Here is a 19,999-nt window from a genome sequence, read left to right on the forward strand (position 1 = left end):
ATTGGTTGGCTAATTCTATGGTATCTCTTCCTCTGCCTCAGGTGCGATATTCAACTGCGGTAACTGCCACCTTGGGAATATTTTTGATACATTATATGTTAGCATAATAGCACTCATTTTAAACATGTTCTAATACACTACATTTAAATCAAGTTATTGAACTACTGCAACTAGGAATATTGTTGTAGTTTATCATATATTATATAACACCTAAATAATTTCTTGTCATTTGATTGGACAATTGTAGGTCACATGGTGTGCAATAGTACATACTATTTAACAAAAATGTCCTTTTTTTTCTTTTTTTCGTTTTTTTGTATATGAAATAAAAAAATCTTCTCGTGTACGAAAAAAAAAAGAAGCAAGACCATCACTGTGAATAAACAAAGGTAAACATATATTTTAACACAATGGTCAACCCTTATTGAAGGAACACCCCTATTAAGAGGACACTTGTTGGGTTCCGAATGTGTCACTTAATAGGGGTTCTACTGCAGTCACAAGCATTACCACTGAGCGTTTACGAGTTTAACAACAATCAACCACATTTTAACAAACCAGTGATACCTAACTCTACTAACTACTTGTCGCTTCTTTTAAGTTACATCCTAAAGCTCTGTCTACACTATCAAACTAGTTGACAAAAAAATGTGATGTGCCCAAATATGGTAGTGATATGAACAAATACGGTAGTTATATGATATCATCATGCCCATATATGGGCACATCACATATTTTTTTTCACATATAGTTTGGTAGTGTAGACAGAGCGTTACCATAATAAGAACACTTTCTGTAGCTCCTTGTTTGATTATTTTTCTGGCAAACTAAGAAGCTTGTTCGTATAATATAAAAGAAATTTTGCAAAAAGAGATGAATTTGTTGGTCCATACAGAAATTGTTAAAATCGTGAAACATACCTCATATATAGACAAATACTCCATATTGCCGCCATTTTACAGTATATCGATTGACATGACCACATCACCACTACCAGATTAACATCCTGAAAAAAAAAATGTTTTAGATACTCTACTTTATATTATATAGGGCATTAAAACAAAATATAAATACTGTACTATTAAAATGTTTTCTTCTATACCGGAATCAGTGGCGTAACAGCTAAAAGCGGTCACTGGCTAAACCCAGGGGCCCAATTAGGCTTAGAGGCCCCAGAGCATGAGAAGCCTCAGTGCAATTGCCTAGCATTGAAGAGCCTCTAGAAGTTCTAAACAAGGGCCTTTGTCCCCTGCATTGTGCCACTGATTTAACTACAAGATTTGCAGGAAGGCTGTGCCACAAGGACTTGCTTTCCTCAGCAATTATTGCTCCATTAAAATGCATTTGTTAAGTCAACAAGTGAAGCTGAAGTGCATTACTGAATCTGAGGTAACACTGCATTCATAAGTGTTTGTTTTAGACTAATCATGAGTTTATGAAAGCAAAGAAAGATAATCTCATTCATTGTCTATGTTTTTAAAGATAATGCTATCGAACATTATTCATTTTTGATAAAAATAAAAGCAAACATATACTAACTGAAATTATTTCTGAAGACCTTCCATATATTTTCCACTCACCGACGACCGACGAGATGGAATTGATGCGCAATGAACAAAGAATTAAACTACTCTACTGGGTGTGCTCCACCTAAGAAGTTTCAATAGAAAAAAATATTTATAGAAATCATGTTCACCAATAAAAATATGAATGACTTTTTAAAAATTGCAACTAATGCTCTGTCTACACTATCAAACTTATGTGACAAAAAAAGTGTGATGTGCCCAAATATGGTAGTGATATGACATCATCATGTCCATATATGGCACATCATATTGTTTTTCACATAAAGTTTGATAGTGTAGATAGAGCTCATAGAAATCACAAGTACAAGGGAACCCATATATCTATTTGAAGGTGACGGGTTCAAATCCCACAAGAGGACATTTTTTCCCAGAAGCAACAAGTGACTAGATGATAGGTTATATTGGTGATTCTTGGTGAACCCTTGTATAACAATCATTAAGATATATTTTGGCAAATCCTTCTTGACCAATTTAATTAATCAAAAGAGGCATAGTAAAATTCTTATTGGGGAAAAAATAACATAATATAAAAATGATTATAGTAAAATAACATTTCTGATAAATCATAAATACATACAGTATAAAGTAGGATACAATAGAATAAAATTGTCAGACAATAAATATAGCTAATAATAAGCTCACATATTGTAGAAATAAAGTGCTTAACATACTTGAAGCTCAATATACTTCTTGATCGTCAAAGAAATAACAGACTTTCAGCCGTCAAACGAGGGCAGTATTCAAATTGAAGACGACAATTGGTGCTGAAAAGCTTCTGGTGACTTTACACACTCACTTATCTGTAAACAAGAGGGAATACAAGGAATTTAATGTTTATAATGTTAAAAATAGACAATTTTATTAAGGTCAGTTGACAGGGTAAAATTCATTTAGATATTTTGTGTGTATCAAGAATTACCATCCTGTAAACATTTTAGTATCTCCAACATTAGGACTTCCATTGACTTTTGTTAGCCAAGTAAAACTGATTTGTAATTTTACTGGGCAAGTGGTAAATTCGTAAATCTTGTATTGTATATATGTATATAGCAAGCGTTCATTTCAGGATGGAATACCAAAATTTAACTGATCATGATGAACGGAAAATCCATCAAAGTTCCACAACAACTATGTCTCTTGTATTATGTCTATGGTCCCGAAACAAAGTTTCTATTCTTGTCAATCTCACCAGCTGGTCTGTAGTATAGATCAGTAAATAAAATAAACCACCACAATATTAACAAAATAATGTAACACTAAAATGTGTTTTAAAATTATATTATACAAATTTATTTTAGAAACCGTCTTTAGAAGTAGCTATAGTACACCGCTTAGTAACATTTCCATTATTGAAAAGTTTGTACTCGATACCAAAATAGCACGAAATGGACAGTGAATCTGAATGTAACATACTCTACAAACAATTGATTTCTATATTTATCAAAGAGCATATTATTTAGGTTTACTTTTTTTCTTTGAGCAAAATTGAAATCTACAATCACAATGTTTTGTATGGCAAATTGTAATTTAGATTAAATTTATTAATACTTATTAATATTATTACAATAATTACATTCATGTTATATTTTTATTTACTTATATATATAGTATTTGTTTTACATTAATATTATGTTCTACAACATATACTGTTATGCAAAATACTCAAAGTTCAATCATCTCGTATGGAAAAAACATAACTTTGATTAAATTTAAAATGGTAACATAACAAAAATTCCTTATATCGAATTGAGTGTCACATAATACTGTATATTTTTTACATATTAATGTACAAAATTTAAAAGAGGATGAATAGCACTCTCTACAAATTCGCTTAAATTACACTGATATTTATACAAATTCCTTGTTGATGGCTGATACTAATGAGAGGTTATTTTGTCTTGAAAATACTACAGTAGTTTATTTTTTATCTGTTGGTTTGGCAGTAGGGTCTTTAAGATATACAGAATTGTCTTGGACAGTACATACAGTCCATTGTTGATTGCACGCTGGTTGAATCAATGTCTGAACGACATCAGCAATATTGGTTTGTGGTACTAACGAAGCAGATTTCAAATGCTGGTAATCTGACCTTTTAAACTGCTGTGGAAGTTGCGGCACGTTAACAGAAATAGTTTTCATTACGTGACTGTTAGCAGCGACTTGAGTGTTATTTTCCTGTATGTTGATCAACACTTTATCCGTTTTCTGTTTTGTCTTACTACGTGTTTGTTCTACCAATCTCTGCATTACAGTGGATGCCTCTCCAAGTATAGGATTATGCCTATTTTTATCATCTGTCGGGCAACTTATCAACGTGGGCTGAGATACTGATGATGAACTGGTGCTTTCCTCAGCAGCAGTAGTACACTGGTTTGCAAGTGACCCAACACTTGACACTGCTGGCTTGCTGGCAATCGGTCTTACCTTACGGGACACTCTTGGAGGAGACACTGGAATTAACTGGAATTTTTGCGGAGAAGTTGATAATTGTAGAGATTGATAAATACCGTGTTGAATATTCTGAAATGTTATAGGAGTCTGGACAATAGATGGTTGTGGCGTTTCTGTAGATAATGATGTAACAGCTTTCTGTTGGACAGTTGCTGAAGGAATTAAAGATTTGTCAAAACTTCTCTGCAGATTTTGTTGCAGATGTTTGCTTTGCAGTGTAGTAGAAACAGAATTTGATGTCGCAATGCCTGCATCGATTATGTGAAGAGTAACTGGTGCCTCTGTTGACGCAGTAGACGATAAAGCAAGAGGTTGACCAGGAGGCCCAATTATGCCTTGTTGTTGAGATGTTATCAAAACTTGTTGATAAGTCTGATTTTGCAGTGTTTGAGCAACACTTTCTTTGACTGACTGTACTCTTGAAGCTGTTGAACTATTACCAAGAACATTGTCAATAGACTGTTGCGATGTGAGAGGGATGTCATTGTTTGATAACAGACTTGTTTCCATCCTAGTAGTAGATAATTCTTTATTAACTGACTGCAGGATCTGATTGATCTCTTGCGAACCTTTACTAACAGAAAATCTAACCGAAGTTACTTCAGGACTTTCTCCTGGAACAATATCAATTAGATCAGAATGTCCGTCGCCTAAAATAACAACAGGAGTTTCTTGAAGTTGCAAAACAGCAAGAGCTGTACTTTGCAGAGTCTCTTCCATTTTCATATGTTGTCGTACGTGGCTGTTAAGGGAATCTTTCCGAACAAATGAAGCATCACAATGGGGGCAAGTAAGTTTCTTTTTGGTAGAAGCAGGCAAGGTTGTTAAAGAACTCTTACTTTTACCAATGTTGATCAATTCAGAGTCTTTTAATCTAGATTTTTCTTTTTTTTCCTCTTCTCTTTTCCTTTTGTACAATAACCACTCTTCAGGATGTGCCTTTTTCATATGTCTTTGTTTATGACTGATATATTTTGCTTTAAAATCACACAAGTCACATTTGTATGGTCTTTCTTCGTGGTGTGTACGTTCATGACGCTTAAATGACGTATTATCTTTACACCTATAGTTGCACTCTAAACATTTGAATGGTTTGTACGTAACATGCAAGGACATGTGACACTTAAGTTGACGTTTTGTACAAAAGCTTTCCCCACAGTCTTCGCAAATATATTTTTTCTCTCGTAGATGGTTAATCTTCATGTGAACATTCAAATTACCTTTCATAGAACATTTGTAGTTACACAACAAACATGAGTAGGGCTTCTCTTTAGTGTGAACACGCATGTGTCGATTCAAATCAGAATTGATTTTAAATTTTGCATTGCAAGTTTGACAATGAAACGGTGTATCACCTGTATGCGTTCTAAGATGAACGACAAGCTGGCTTGAGTTTCGACTTGCGTAGTCACAAATTTGACATTTGTAAGGTCGCTCGTTGGAGTGAATTCTAAGATGTTTGGTTAAACTTCCTCGGTCAACAGCTGCGTATTCGCAATCACTGCATTTATATGGTTTTTCTCCTTTATGAGAGCGAATATGCAACGTTAGCTTGTCACTTCTGGTAAATGTTCTACTGCAAAATGTACATGAATATGGTCGGTCACCTGTATGCTTTCTACTGTGTCGTATCAAATCTTTCTTATATCGAGCAGAAAAGTTACATCCATCTTCTGGACACTTCAAACATTTCAGCTTGTTTATTTTTACACTAACATCATTAGTTATATGCTTTGATTTTTTGGGTATTTTCTTGTCATTGGTGACATTTATGACTGGTTGTTGAGGATTTAGTGCCCTATTATTTTGCGAGTCCGTTTCACTAACATTTTTTGGGGTCTCCTTTGATACTGCATTATAAACTTCAAACTGGGGGTCTTTTGAAATGCTTTGGAAGAGTGAATTATGAGAGTAACTGGTAGCTGTACTTTGACCATTTTCAACAGGATAAATTGTCACTTCATCTATTATATCAGGAACACTGTTCTGAATACAACTTAGTCGTTTGTGTGCAAGAAAACTATCTAGTTCTCTGAACTTATGCTTACAACTTCCACAAATGTGAATATCCATTACCTGAAAAAGAAGCAAGGTAGAGTATTAAGTCCAACAATTTAATGACAAGAAAAGTATCATTTATTGGTTGGCTGACTTTTATTTATTTATTTAATTTAATATTGAAATACTAGAATTTATAAATGCAATAAAATAGAAAAGGCCAAGGCATGGATGGAACTTGGGTATTCCTCCATGCATGGTGTGGTGTGTTTTATTTACACTGCACACTCAGAGACTGGAATACTCCACAATTGCGACCATTATTACTAAAACCTTCTCCAAACCAAATTTTGACTAGCTCTCCCCTCCACAACCTCTACCTACACAAGATCAAGATGCACCGTACTAACATTAATTATGTCTCTACTATACATAGCTAGCTACAATATCAGGCGTGGTCATGCCAATCTTTGCCGGTAAATTAAACGTTATATGTCTAAAGGTATGGTAATTATAGCTCTAGGGCACTATGTAAGCATAGATGTTAATCAAATAGGTTATGGAAGTGGTTTTTTGCCAGCTGTGTGGCGTGGTGGTTTGTGATGAGGCTATTGCCTACGGGTTTCGGGATCGATTCTCTGCTTGAACATCTATTTTTTTAATTAATTGATTTTATTTCTGTATTGAAAATTATTTTATGTTTTTTATGTATATGTTTGAAGTATAATGTGTTAGGTAATTTTTTCAATTCACTTGGCCAGTCATTTAGATTTTTACTTGTTTTGATGTTGTGCTCGTTTATTTTAATGTTTTTATATGATGTATTGTGTGGTTCTCAATTTTTGATGTTATTTTTATGCTATCTTTTTAAAACATTTTAAAGATGTATTGTCCCTTTGTCAAATTCCAAAAAAAATAAAAAATAAAAGATTTCGAAAAAAAGTGGGTCATTTTGAAGTACCATAATAGTTACTAACTTTCACCAAAAATTAGTCGAAAAAAAAATCATTTAACTGAAATACAGACGTTTTTTGGTTCAAAAAATAACTTTGACTTCCAGTCAGAGTTTTCGATCAAAACATATCTCATAATGCAACGCGCTTATTTGACTACTCTGTATGCATAATCATAAAACTTCCTCGCGATCTGTGTGAAAACACCTTCTCAACCGTGACGAGTTGTAAACAATCCGAATTAGCATCATGCATAATGTATAATCATGGTTTGAAATCTTTGTTTACTTTCGCTCGCGACAACTTTCCATACGAAATGTAATAAAATTAATTTAGCTGTTAATTACGTAAAATTGTTGTTTTTGGCTCAAATTTTCGACTTAAAGTGAATAACTTTAATATTACTTTGATATGGCCAATTTAAATTTAGAATATTCTGACCTTCATTTTTTTGTGTTTCAAGGGACAATACATCTTTAAATATTATAAGTACCTTTTAATAATGTAAAAAATTGTCACAATTCAGTTTTTCTGTGAAGATGATTTTAATAAATTTACCATTATGAATGAAAAATTTAAGAGAGATTATTTAGAGGCTTAGGTTTTTAATATTTAGGACGAGTTTTAATATTTAGGACGAATTTTAATATTTAATTTTATCATACCTTTAGCAAACGGAAGTTAGGATACGGTACCGTATCTTTAGCCACAGCGAAAATTAAATTAACTCCATATCACTCACAATAACATTACATATTTGTACAAATTTAGAATATTCTGACCTTCATTTTTTTGTGTTTCAAGGGACAATACATCTTTAAATATTATAAGTACCTTTTAATAATGTAAAAAATTGTAGAAAATTAAATTAACTCCATATCACTCACAATAACATTACATATTTGTACAAATTTAGAATATTCTGACCTTCATTTTTTTGTGTTTCAAGGGACAATACATCTTTAAATATTATACGGTACCGTATCTTTAGCCACAGCGAAAATTAAATTAACTCCATATCACTCACAATAACATATTACATATTGTTATTATTAACATGTACTTGATAACATTTTATATCATAAAAACCTACCAGGCGAAGATTAGCATGACCTCTAGCAGGCCTACCTACTGTACCATCCATCAATAATAACGCCGTGGCTAAAAAGATACGTACTGTATCCATACTTCTAAAAACTAAGGGTACAGTAATTATAGACCCCCTAATTCTATAATTACCGTACCTTGGCTTTAGTTTTTAGAAGTATGGATACGGTACAGTATCTTTAGCCATAACGTAAATAATGTCATATAGCCCTCTCTCCTCACCCAGCCCTACTAGTACTAGCTAGGGTCAGGCAGGCCTACTAGCTAGAGCTAGGCCTATAGTAGTAGGCTAGGCCAACTTACTTACTAGCTAGGGCCTACTAGCCTAGGCTAGGCTAGTAAATTAGTAGGCCTAGCTAGGCTAGCCTATTCCTGAATTGATTGATAAACACTTATTTCGTGTTTGCCATAATTACTACTAGGCATAGGCGAACAAGTTGTTGAATAAACATACTTACTCTGCATTAACGCTATGCTTTTTATTGTAGGCCTAGGCTAGCCTAGCTTATTATTTTTAAAGAAAGATGAACGCCGAGAAAATCATCACCACGCCGTGTGTCAGATAGAGCTGCTATGTGGAGTCTTTTTTTGATAACCTGACGGAGAGCAGTTGTTTCATCCTCGTACATCGGACATATCTACTACTAGGCTCGTATGATATAAAATGACATCAGGTACATGTTATTAACATGCTTCAGTGGTAAATTTAACTTATATATTTTTATTTTTAGAAACAAATTAAGGATCTAGGCTAATCATAAAAAAATATCGGTTTATATTGTTTAACTTTTCATTCGTCACGTCAGTGCACACCGCCGTGTTCTTCAACTACAAAAACTTCACTTACCACAGAGGGCGGTCTTTAGTTTCAGAATAAAAACCTAAGTATTTTGACATTTTCACAACTGTATATGTACTGTATTGTATTTTTGTTGTTGAATATATGCTATTTTAATGTCACATTATAATTATCCACTTTGACCAAAAATTAAATCGAAAACAAAATTATTTACCTGAAAAAACTGTAATTTAAAGCAAAAAAATTTGGCTACTGCCAACCAATGGATTTTGGTTTTATTAACTAAAAACATTTTTTTCTACAAGTTATTAACTTTATTAAAACTACAAAATAACCTATTCAGAGTATTAATTTTCATTTTTTTGGGGGACAATACATCTTTTAAAATGTATAATACGTACACTTATATCAGAAAAACATGAAATGTAAATTTAGCATAACAACCGGGCCCATATTAGTATGTATGTGTGAAATGCTATCTTTATGTGTAAAGGTATTATTAAAGATAAAATAATTAGTTATTTTTTATATTAAATAGCCCTGATACAACATTAAAACCATTTGTAATACTAATAAATCAATGTCAAGCACCCATCTTTTTATTATCTGGCTCATTAAATACCGTAATAATTATCAATATTCTATATCACAATCAAATATTTATCATCCTTATCATGTCATTAAGATCAAATTTGAAATGCAACAACATCCAAAAATTACAAAAATACAAAATCAACTGAATTGATTTGGAACAACACCATTTATTTTCAAATTCAATTGTAAAGTACAGTATTAAAAATTCTTAAAATCTGTACAACATGATAATAATTATATAGTAATAATTAAACCCTACAAGAACTAATTTGGCTTTTCTATAAACCATAACACATCACACAGGCCTATATTGCATATGAAGCTTGAATCTGACAATATTATATACGGCATGACATCAAGGCATCATTGATTAAAATACTGTTTGGGGTTAAATTTTAACAAAAAATACTGAAGTTTTTATTATATCGAACGCACATGAAAAAGCCCATGTTAAGAAGTATAGCAAAATTATTTCAAAATCATTTTTTTTTTATGGCAGTGTCATCTCAATGGAAATATAGCACCTCATATTATTTACAATAATTGCTAAATGCAACTAGAAATACAATTCTAATAAATAATAAATTAAATATAATAACACACTTGAATATGAATACAGAAATCTGGTTTAAATTCCAGATCAGATATCAGCTCCAAGTCAGCTGTAAATGAGTACCTGGTTGAAAAATGGAATGGAAAGGAACTGACACCCCTAGCACTTAATGCTAGAGGCTTAGTACAATCAGCTCCTAACAGCTCATTCTCCTATAGTTACGTTCAAAATGAATACGGAACTCAATTTCAATTACCTTGTTATTTATACAGTAATATACTGAAATTCTCTATTTGACTTAACTTTGTACAGACATGCAATAAAAAAAACATCAATTGATAATTGTAATTGTTGAATACGTTTTACCGTAAATATACACTGCTATGTTAACCACTATTTTTGGAGTTTGGAAAAAAAAATTCTATAAATATACCACATTGAATTGATTAACAACCCTGACAAATACACAGCACCATGTAATATAAAGTAACTTAACGTTTCATAAAATAAATGTTATAACTATTTTAAATATCACAAATACCGTAAGTAAGTATACAGTAATATTATTAAATAATTTACTAACAATAACACTTTAAATATAACTCAGACATACATAAGAACTATACAGTACTTAATAGCAAATACAAGCACCTTACAATCTTTTTCTTTACTACGTTATTATCTTAAGAATGGTAGTATTGTACTATACAGGGGGTGGGGGATACAGGGATTGACTTCGGGGCATGCTCCTCTTTGACTGCTAAAATTAAATTAAAAAAAAAATTTTAATCTATATTTGGCAGAATATTGATAGCGTTCCTAGTTCAAAAAACTCTGTTCCTCCCCTACTAAAGAGCAACATAGAATATTTAAATAGGACTAAAGCTTTTAAATATGTTGTTAAATATACTATATATCTCTTTTTCTAATAAGGCCTCAAGTTTGAGAATTTATGTAAGATGGGTCAGGGAAGGATGTAGGGGTGGCGCTAGGGGCGAGAAATTTTCTTCAGGCTTACAAGCCAGAAAATTAAGTTAATAAATAGATTGTACAGTTAGGTTTTTTAAGTCCAAAAAACTGTGGCGAACCTATTGGTTATCATCCTGAATATTGTGTTCCGCTCGGATATGTGTAATGAGCAAGTCTTTGGTGGTACCAACATATCCACAGTGAGCACACTGGTACCGTAGAAGTACTAGATTCTCTTCATTCGCAGTCAGATTGGTTGGCTTGTCCGAATTGGACTTAGCCTCAGTATTTAATCCTTTACTCTGTGGGTCACTTCCTTGCTTTATGTGACTCATGCTACGTTCGTAGTTAAAGTGTGGGTCACTAGCATGCTTCCACATATGAGACTTCAAAGACGGCAAATGACTACAGGTATAACCACATAACTTGCATTTGAAAACCTCACTGGTTGCAGGCAAAGAGAAGTTATACTCTTGCATGTGCGTTTTCATGTGAGCACGCAGACTTTGAGGATATGCTCCGGAAAACTTGCACAAGGGACACTTATGAGGTCGATCCTTGCTGTGAAATTTCATGTGATTTTTAACACCGTTTGCAGTGGCTGAAGAGTAGTCGCATAACTGACATTTATACGTTTTCATGTGAATTTTCATGTGAGTCTCTAAATCATCTTGACTCTGTACAATCGTGTTACAAATGTTACAACTGAATGTGTCGCATTCTTCAGAAGTATCTGTATCAATCAGTGGTTTTGTAATATCTACTCCATCAAACTTCTGATGCACAAAGCTGTGCTTTTCAACATCTTTTTTGGAGGTCGTTTCAAAAGAACAATATTTGCATTTAAACAAGTGTTTATCATGCGTTTGCATATGATTAATAAACTTGCTTTTGAAATGGAATTTAGCAGAACACGTTTTACAAGTATAAATTGTTTTTTGGCAGTCTGTGACCATGTGCGTATTCAATTGCTCGGAATCAACAGCCTGAAACTGACAAAACGGACATTGGTTAGGTTTACTAGCAGTGTGGTATTTCATGTGCCGCTGCATATAACCTGAACTAGTTGTCTTGTATGAACAAAGCTCGCACTGGAAGTCTTTTCTTGCCGTCTTTCGAACATTATTGTCAACATTTTCAACTTGTTTCCGTTTTCTCTTTGTTTTCGGACTCTCTTCATCTGTAGAGCTTTCTACAAGTGTTTCTATAACGCATAAAAGTGAGTCACATATACCAGTTTTCTCACCGTCATCAGATAAACTATGTATGGGACTTGATTGTACAATTTCTTCTCTCACATTGAACTGCTCAATTTCTTCATCAGTGTTTCTTTCATTCAAATTAATTAAGCTTGAATCTGCATTCTCTTTCTCGTCAAGAATTATTTTTGAAATTTCTTCAGAGTTCTTAAGCAAAGTTTCTAGTATTGGAATTTTCTCAACAGTTTCTTCTTCTTTCCTTTCTTTGAACACTGTAACATCATTACATTTAACAGAGTCGGCCCTTACAGAAGATTTATTCTCTTCATCTAACGGAACCACTGATGGAACCAAATCAGTTGGGATTTCAATCTGGTGCGTACTATTCCCTTGGATTTCAACAGCTTGTGAAACAACAATTTCTTCTGGATTTGGTATTATAATACTTCCATCGATGTGAAAGAATATATCTTGGATGGAATTGATACTGGTATTTTGAACTCCTGTTGAACTTCCTACAAATGAGATAGGTGGAAGCGTTTCTGAAAGCAGTTGCACATCTTTTTGTTTAACAATTTCGGATACAGTCTTTGAATTATTATTTGGTTCAGAGATATCTTCGGTAGATGCTTGATGAATACTATCAGGGTTATCTATTAAATTTTCAATAATTGGATAATGATCTTTTGAAACACTTATGGCTTCACATTGACAACTACTGTCATTACGTTTTTCACAACAAGTTTTATTATTATCTATACAGCATCCTACTGCTATTTTTGTTTGTCCAGTTTCTTGCACATTAACGTCATTAGCGTTTGTCGTCACCGGAATTACTGCTTCTTTTAAACTTTCTATGTCATCAATCAGTGGATATGCACATTTTCTGTCACCTGCATGTCTCCATACATGACATTTTAATGTTGACAACTTCTCACAAATATAAGAACATAGTGGACATTTATAGAGGAATACTTGAGTGTTCAACCCATCTTGCATCGGACATACGGAACCTTTAATTCTACAAAGCATGTCATGATTGACGTCTCCCTTCGATGACGCAACTGGCGTTTCCATCAGAGCACAGTGCGGGTTCTGTTTATATTGACTGTTTGGTTGTTGCATATGTTGCCACATGTGTTTACGCAGGCTGTCTTCACATTTCATTGCAAACCCGCAATCAGAGCACTTGAACAAGAGTTCTTGATTTTGGTTGTGCGTCTTTAAATGAGTCTGAAGCTCAGCAAAGTCGGAAACAGAGAGATTACACTGAGCACATTTAAATGATTTGTGCTCATTGTGTGGCGTGTAGTGTACAGATTCATGCTTTAAAATGTTCTGCTGTTGTGTTGTAACAAAATCACACAGACAACACTTGAATATAGTAACGTTAGTGTGAGTACCTAAATGCAAGAGAACATCAGAGTAGGATGAGAATAAGGCGTTACATAGCTCACATTTTATTAATGTTTGATTGACAGTTTTCTCAACATGAAGGTGCTGTGTTGATTTTGATTTTACACAGCAAGGGCATAAAGGATGAACCTTGCGACGAAGTTGTGCTTTAGTAACCGAGAACAAGCATGGGCAGTTGGGGCATTTGAATAGTTTGCATTTTCCTTTACTTTTTGTCTGTTCTAAATTGGTTTCATTTGTGCCTTTGACGTTGCTTTTTGGCGTACTAGATCCTGACAAGTTAGCTTCTTTTGAACTATCGCTACTCTCTACTAATTCTGTAAGCTTTTGAATTACAACAGACAAGACATCATCTTGGTTTGATATCAATTGTTGTTTGCTCGTAGGTTGACTTGATTGAGTTATATTGAACTGTTCTTCTGATGTTGGCAATGAACAGGATTCTTCAGTCTGTGGCACAATCTTTACACATGAAAACGGAATATCAGCAACAGGCATAGAAGAAAAGTCCTCATCTTCTTTAGCTGAAGAATGGGTCTCGACATTCTCACTTATGTCCAGCAGAACTTGCATTTCATGAACTGGCTTAACAATGACTTTGGCATTGTTTGTCGATGACATCGTCAAATACTATAAATCAAATACAATAATCATCATAGTTACGATCTGAAAGAAATAATAAATACAAATAATAAATACTGTTAAATAGATTTTGAGACCAAAGGAATTCATTAGGTCAACATTATTTTTTGCAAATGCGCACAAATTTTGTCATCATTAATTTTAGTAAATTACTTTATTGTTTAACTATTTACTTTCCATCGATCCTGGTAATTACATCTTTAAACATAGGTGACTAGAGCCAGCCAATCATCATCATGTTGGTCCAAAATATAATGGGATCCAATATAATTATCCGCACCCACCCAAATAAAATCCTGCGTACGGCCCTGTTACCTCTAGGACGTGACCCTAATCTAGGCCTATTCTTAAAACGATAGATACGCCTAGCTAGTCAACCATGTTTTTATGTGACTGGTTTTATTTGACTAACCCTAAGCTTATATTAGTCCTATCACCACCACAGGCCTGGTCAGGCTAAGAAGGCTTGCCCCTGCTGGCCCATCTATCATCATGACTTTGACAATTCTAGGCTAGTAGTAGTAGTAGTAGCCTAGGCCTAGTTTATGTTAGAAGGGCGAGACCGAGAGAGGCACGATCGACGACATCAGCCCATCATTTCGTCGTCACCGACTAAGATTTACAATGAAATGCGGTTTTATTTTGATATCAAATAGATAATTATTAAATACACTTACCTTACCTGATAAAGGTAACCACAAAAAACCTAAGCATACATAGGCACGCTAGATCGAGTAATACGATAGTTAAGAAAGCACAGAAAATGTATGTCGCGAGTGAAATAAAAATGGCCTTGAACGTTTGTCAGTCACGTGACAAAGCAAATTAGACAGGTGATCGATCACGTGATAGATTATTCGCGGCAGCTATGAAATTGCGCGAAATTATAATAATATTACAATCCATTCTGTCTATCGTATTTCATGATCGGACACTAAGTATTTGGGTCAACCCCCTTCCCCCGGGGTGGGGCCTGAGGCGAAGCACCCCTAGATGACCGGAAAAGAAACTCTCATGCAGCATGCTACCAATGAGCAAGACGATAACATTTGTTGCAGTGGTGGCGCCAGCCAGCTACGAGGCTCTAGCATACACCCGCCCCCCCCCCCCCTCTCGTCGGGGAGCCTTTGTACTTTTTTGTACTGTGGGGGCACGTATTTGGAGGATTTTCGGAGATGAGGGTGAGGTATTGGGCATGTCGGGGATGGGGGTTCGCAGTCGGCTAAGAGGGGTTCGCTGTAAAGGGGGGTTCGCCCGAACCATAAAAACCCCCCCCTGGCTACGGGCCTGGGATCCGTCATCGAATCCCCCAAAAAATGCCGTTCACAAAAGAGAGTTGATGAGAGTTATTGGAGAAAAAAAATTATCGTTTATAAACATTGTAACGAATCCAATTTCTGATCAGAATTTAGTTGAACTTGCTTCAAATAAAGTAGGCCTAGGCCTACTTACTAGGCCCACTACGAGAAGTCTACTTCAAACAGAAAACAATGTTCGTTTGTAGGAAATTTAATTGGGTTTTGGTCAGGTCAATAACAACATGAGCAATATAGCCTACAAAGACGCCGAATACTATGAGTCGAATGTTTTATTATCCAAATGACTGGAAACAATGCGAAAACCGGGACTGTCTTCAAAGGCCCGAAACTAGGCTTACTTAACAAAATAGGAATAGGCGTAGGCCTATCACAAACTGCTAATATTTACATTAAAGATATCATTATACGGGACCACGGTCGGTAGGCCTACATGCAAGCTTGTTCTTCCCACTCTGACAACCTTCTCTCGAACGTTACATCAAGCGACAGTTAAGATGACGCCCGGCGTCGTGATTGGTCCGAAGTTTTCTGAGCCAGCCCTGAGTTGCGTCCAAGTTGGAACCAACGGCTTAGGCCTACTTATTTTCTAAGTTCTGACGGGACGTCAACACAACCTCATTAATTTCATAAATTAAATAGTGATATAGGCCTAATAGGGAAGATTTAACATTAATGACTTAATTCTGGTCACTTGAATGTAATTGCAATAGGCCTATAGCAAAAATAACGCAATATAATGCAACGAACTCTGCAATAACGAAAAAAGCAAGGAACACTATTTTGGTGCAAAACACCAACACTTTACCCTATCGAGTTTTCAGTAAACTTAAAAACATTTGACCAAATTAAGTTAAATTATCAAAATTGATCAGATATTGCCAATGAAAATGTACTTATCCAATATGCTTTGCTACTTCACAGTTAAACAAAAGCCGAACAATAACAATTCACTGTTAAGCTCTGTCTACACTATCAAACTAGTTTGACAAAAGCTGCGATGAGCCCAAATTATGGTAGTGATATGCTTAGGTAGTAATAAGACATGGCACGTCACATTTTGTTTTCACATGAAGTTTGATAGTGAGACAGAGCTTTATATAATAAGTTTTATTTTAGTATTCCGGTTGCATTGGAGGCGTTTCAATTACTGTCGAACCTATAACGGTTGTGGTTGTTGTTACAGTCGTGGACATGGTGTTCGGTTGGTTTCCAGTTAGTTGCCGTGATCGTCTGTAATCCATTATAGCAAAATACAATCCCCCTGCATATGCCACAAAGGCAAAGAATCCAAATGCCTACAACAAATATGAAAAAAAAACCGATGTAAAACTACTTTCATGTTGATTTTAAACAGTGAGTAGGCCTAAGTTGTGTTTTTTTATTTAAAGCGCGGGCCCGAGTAAGTTGTGTAATTTATTTTCAGTGTATATGCCTAGGTATGTAAAGTAATTTTAGTACCGTCGTCGTATATACATGTTTTTTCATCATCAACATGACCGGAAACCACTGATAATGTCGTATATACTGTTGGTACATAATCAAACCATAATAGAAATAAATTATGTATGTATCCATTACTGGTTGAAATGTCTTTCTAGAAGCCTATGTTCATCCCTAAAAACACTTTCATGATCAATATCATCTCTTAAATGTAAGGAAATCTATCAACGGGAGCTAGTCTTTTGGTCTTATCTGGCTGCGAAAAATACCAACAGTACTGTACTATGTACATAATTCTCCGCGGGGCGCGCGGTGTCTATTGGTCGTGTCGCAGTCACAGACAAACTCTTTGATCTCGGAGTCAATCATGTTGTTAGATTGCCTTGCATAGTATCGCTCGTCTTGCAAGAAGTCATTGACCAATTTAGGTTAACAATAAAAATAACCCCTGGTTGTGTTTTACTTACCGCTCCAGCAGCTAATGAACTATTATAGGCCCAGGCTGCAACTAAGCATGAAGCCAAAAAATAAAACCCTACAGCAAATGCATGGTAAACGACATCCTGTAAGAAATATAGTTTTGTAATAATTAAAATAGTATTCACCATTTCAAAATGCATTACTTAGAACCTAATACTACTGTTAATACATAACTTGGAGAAAAAAATAGAATAATAATCTCTAGGCCCAATGCACATTGTTTAGCCTGTTACTCCTTATTGCTGCTGTACAAACAACTGCAAAGGAACCTCAGCAAATACAAGATAGAAACTATACTCGTGCTATTCACAAGTTCTCGACTGTATCTAGATTTCTACAGATCATCATACAGGAATATTCGGTTATACAGTAGGCCTATCACATAACTCATAGCCTTACAATGATACATGCACCACCATTACATGTGATACAAATGAGATGCTGTATTAACGAATTTTCAACGATACTGAACCCGCCGTCGTAGTAGAGATGATACAGCACTGCCGTATTTTGTTTTAATTGCTTTAATTTGTCTCATTTGACGATTAGGATGGAGTAGTCTGGATTAGCTTACAATCGTTAGTTCACTTGGTCTGGATTGAACCATGGATCTTTTGGAAGTATAACCAGGCAGCATAACCACCGAGCTAAAACAGTGACTACACCTTTCAAAATTGCCACTAAATTCAAAATTATATAAACATAATTCAACTTACAATGATATTCCATGGAAGCGGAATCTTGAATATAAGTTTGGTGCAGATGAGAAATAACTGGATAGATGTCACTACAAGACAAGTCATAGAGACGAATTGAAAGAACTGATAGCCAGATGTATGATGGTAATCCCACCATGGAGCACACGTGACGCACATAAAAGCGATGAAGGAAAATGCCTGGAATTAAAAAAAAAGACAACATTCAATATTAAAGCTTGGTTCCCATTAGGACGCAAGTACAACGCAACCGAATTGACCAATCCAAGCGACAGTTCGGATAACTCATCGCTTGTGACGATTGGTCGCTGGGCTTACGTCCTTGCGTCCTATAGTGGAACCCAAGCTTAACAGAGATAGGTCAAACTTGTCGATATCGATTGGCACCAAACGAAAAACTGACGTCTGATTTGATTTGCCGGCGCCGGACTGGAACCGTGCCGGAACAGGTGTGAAAGACTCTTTAGTCGGTTGAACCGACTAAAGAGTCTTTCACACACAATTTCAATATATAGAACCCGGGTCGGGTTCTATATTGCAATTGTCGTGAATACTACTGACGTTGTCAGAGATTACCTATAAAGGTAAGAATAAGGTGCTGGTTATTTCCAATACGGCAACCACTTCCTCGTTTTATCACAAAGATGCTAGTATGGTCATTACTTACCATTTGGGTCAATTTAAGTAAGCCTTGCACGGACGTGAGGTAGATCGTATCGCATCCGAGGCTCGTCTCATGGCTACGGGATTCTGTGACAGTAACCGTGCCTTTATGTGAACTCTCTGTGGTTCTTACGGGTTCTGACATTCTACGGAAACAAGAGAATGTGCTATAAAAAAGAACACTTATATTCGTCGTCGACCAAAAGTATTTCCTATACACATTATCAACGCACGCCCAGTTTGTTGTTCACACAACATATAGCAAGATTTGTTTAATAATGAGATCTATCGGATAAGTTTAAATAGCCTGGGTCAAAGTCAACATCGATTCATTATCAGGCCTAATTATGTTAAAATATATCGTGAAAACACTTAAGGTAACGGGAAGTAAAGCTAACGCAATGCCAGACACGTAGGCCTACACATAATCATGGGACGTCTTTGTTGTCCGTGATTGGTCATAATACTAGTTTTCATTACCTATGGCCAAATACTACCAATGGAAATTTTGACCATTACCAATGTCTTCGTAAATTCTTTTTGATCATTGGCTTATCATACGTCAAATATACTCATTCGTTTTCGTCTATGGTGCGTCATCGAAACGTCAACATGGGACACCAGGATGTATAGACTATGGTATCAATACAAAGGCCTATTTCATTAACTTATCTTTTAGGCCCAATAGGCCTACATAGCTTTTACTGTACTACATTTCAGGTAATACGCCTAATTATCGGTATATTCTATAGAAACGGGTGCTAGCGACGAAACAGTGAAGTACATACTTACGTTAATTTCTTGTACACATTCTACAGAAGAAAAATACTGAAATTTGTATATTTCACCAAGTGAGCCAATGTTTCAGTCAATAATTAAATCAGTCTCAATACTTGCGGAGACATTTCCGGCACTTCACCAAGATTATTTCCTTAGATTGTTATAACATGGAGTATTATTATAAATTCCTCCAATGGTTGGTGGTAAACATTATGTCACCATAAGGAATTAAAAACTCCATGAGCTCATCGTAGTAAAAATACTACTAATCTCACAAGAACAAAACTGAATTGTTCTCCTCTGCATCGGCGGCGATATGCATTCAAATTCGCGA

The 19,999-nt window shown here is 35.1% G+C and overlaps 3 protein-coding genes across 4 annotated transcripts; all 3 read right to left on the reverse strand.

The window, feature by feature from the left end:
* Positions 1–3,503: 3,503 nt before the first annotated feature.
* On the reverse strand, positions 3,504–8,684 carry LOC144850430 (uncharacterized). Its single transcript, XM_078707707.1, has 2 exons — positions 8,554–8,684; positions 3,504–6,113 (listed from the first exon to the last, which is right to left on the reverse strand). Exon 2 carries the CDS (start codon positions 6,108–6,110, stop codon positions 3,504–3,506), a length of 2,607 nt encoding a protein of 868 aa, XP_078563833.1. The 5' UTR covers positions 6,111–6,113; positions 8,554–8,684.
* A 934-nt stretch (positions 8,685–9,618) lies between these two features.
* LOC144850902 (uncharacterized) lies at positions 9,619–15,026 on the reverse strand. Its single transcript, XM_078708408.1, has 2 exons — positions 14,950–15,026; positions 9,619–14,291 (listed from the first exon to the last, which is right to left on the reverse strand). The coding sequence occupies exon 2, from the start codon at positions 14,244–14,246 to the stop codon at positions 11,130–11,132; it is 3,117 nt and encodes a 1,038-aa protein (XP_078564534.1). The 5' UTR covers positions 14,247–14,291; positions 14,950–15,026; the 3' UTR covers positions 9,619–11,129.
* Positions 15,027–15,900: 874 nt separating this feature from the next.
* On the reverse strand, positions 15,901–19,819 carry LOC144850241 (CKLF-like MARVEL transmembrane domain-containing protein 4). 2 transcript variants are annotated; one of them, XM_078707480.1, is made up of 5 exons: positions 19,678–19,819; positions 18,890–19,031; positions 18,223–18,402; positions 17,494–17,589; positions 15,909–16,881 (listed from the first exon to the last, which is right to left on the reverse strand). In XM_078707480.1, exons 2-5 carry the CDS (start codon positions 19,028–19,030, stop codon positions 16,699–16,701), a joined length of 600 nt encoding a protein of 199 aa, XP_078563606.1. In that variant the 5' UTR covers position 19,031; positions 19,678–19,819; the 3' UTR covers positions 15,909–16,698. The 2 variants fall into 2 exon arrangements, with proteins under 2 accessions (XP_078563607.1, XP_078563606.1); XM_078707481.1 differs by lacking the exons at positions 17,494–17,589; positions 19,678–19,819 and having other exon boundaries at positions 15,901–16,881; positions 18,890–19,234.
* Between the last annotated feature and the right edge of the window lie 180 nt (positions 19,820–19,999).

The sequence above is a fragment of the Antedon bifida genome, chromosome 8, assembly GCF_963402885.1.
Source record: "Antedon bifida chromosome 8, ecAntBifi1.1, whole genome shotgun sequence".
Lineage (NCBI taxonomy): Eukaryota > Metazoa > Echinodermata > Crinoidea > Comatulida > Antedonidae > Antedon > Antedon bifida.

Coding starts and splice junctions, on each gene's coding strand:
- LOC144850430 (XM_078707707.1), bottom strand. CDS start 6,110: ATGGATATTCACATTTGTGGAAGTTGTAAGCATAAGTTCAGAGAACTA.
- LOC144850902 (XM_078708408.1), bottom strand. CDS start 14,246: ATGTCATCGACAAACAATGCCAAAGTCATTGTTAAGCCAGTTCATGAA.
- LOC144850241 (XM_078707480.1), bottom strand. CDS start 19,030: ATGTCAGAACCCGTAAGAACCACAGAGAGTTCACATAAAGGCACGGTT. Junction 17,590..18,222: donor CGCTTCCATGGAATATCATT/GTAAGTTGAATT, acceptor TATTTCTTACAG/GATGTCGTTTACCATGCATT. Junction 16,882..17,493: donor GTTCATTAGCTGCTGGAGCG/GTAAGTAAAACA, acceptor TATTTGTTGTAG/GCATTTGGATTCTTTGCCTT.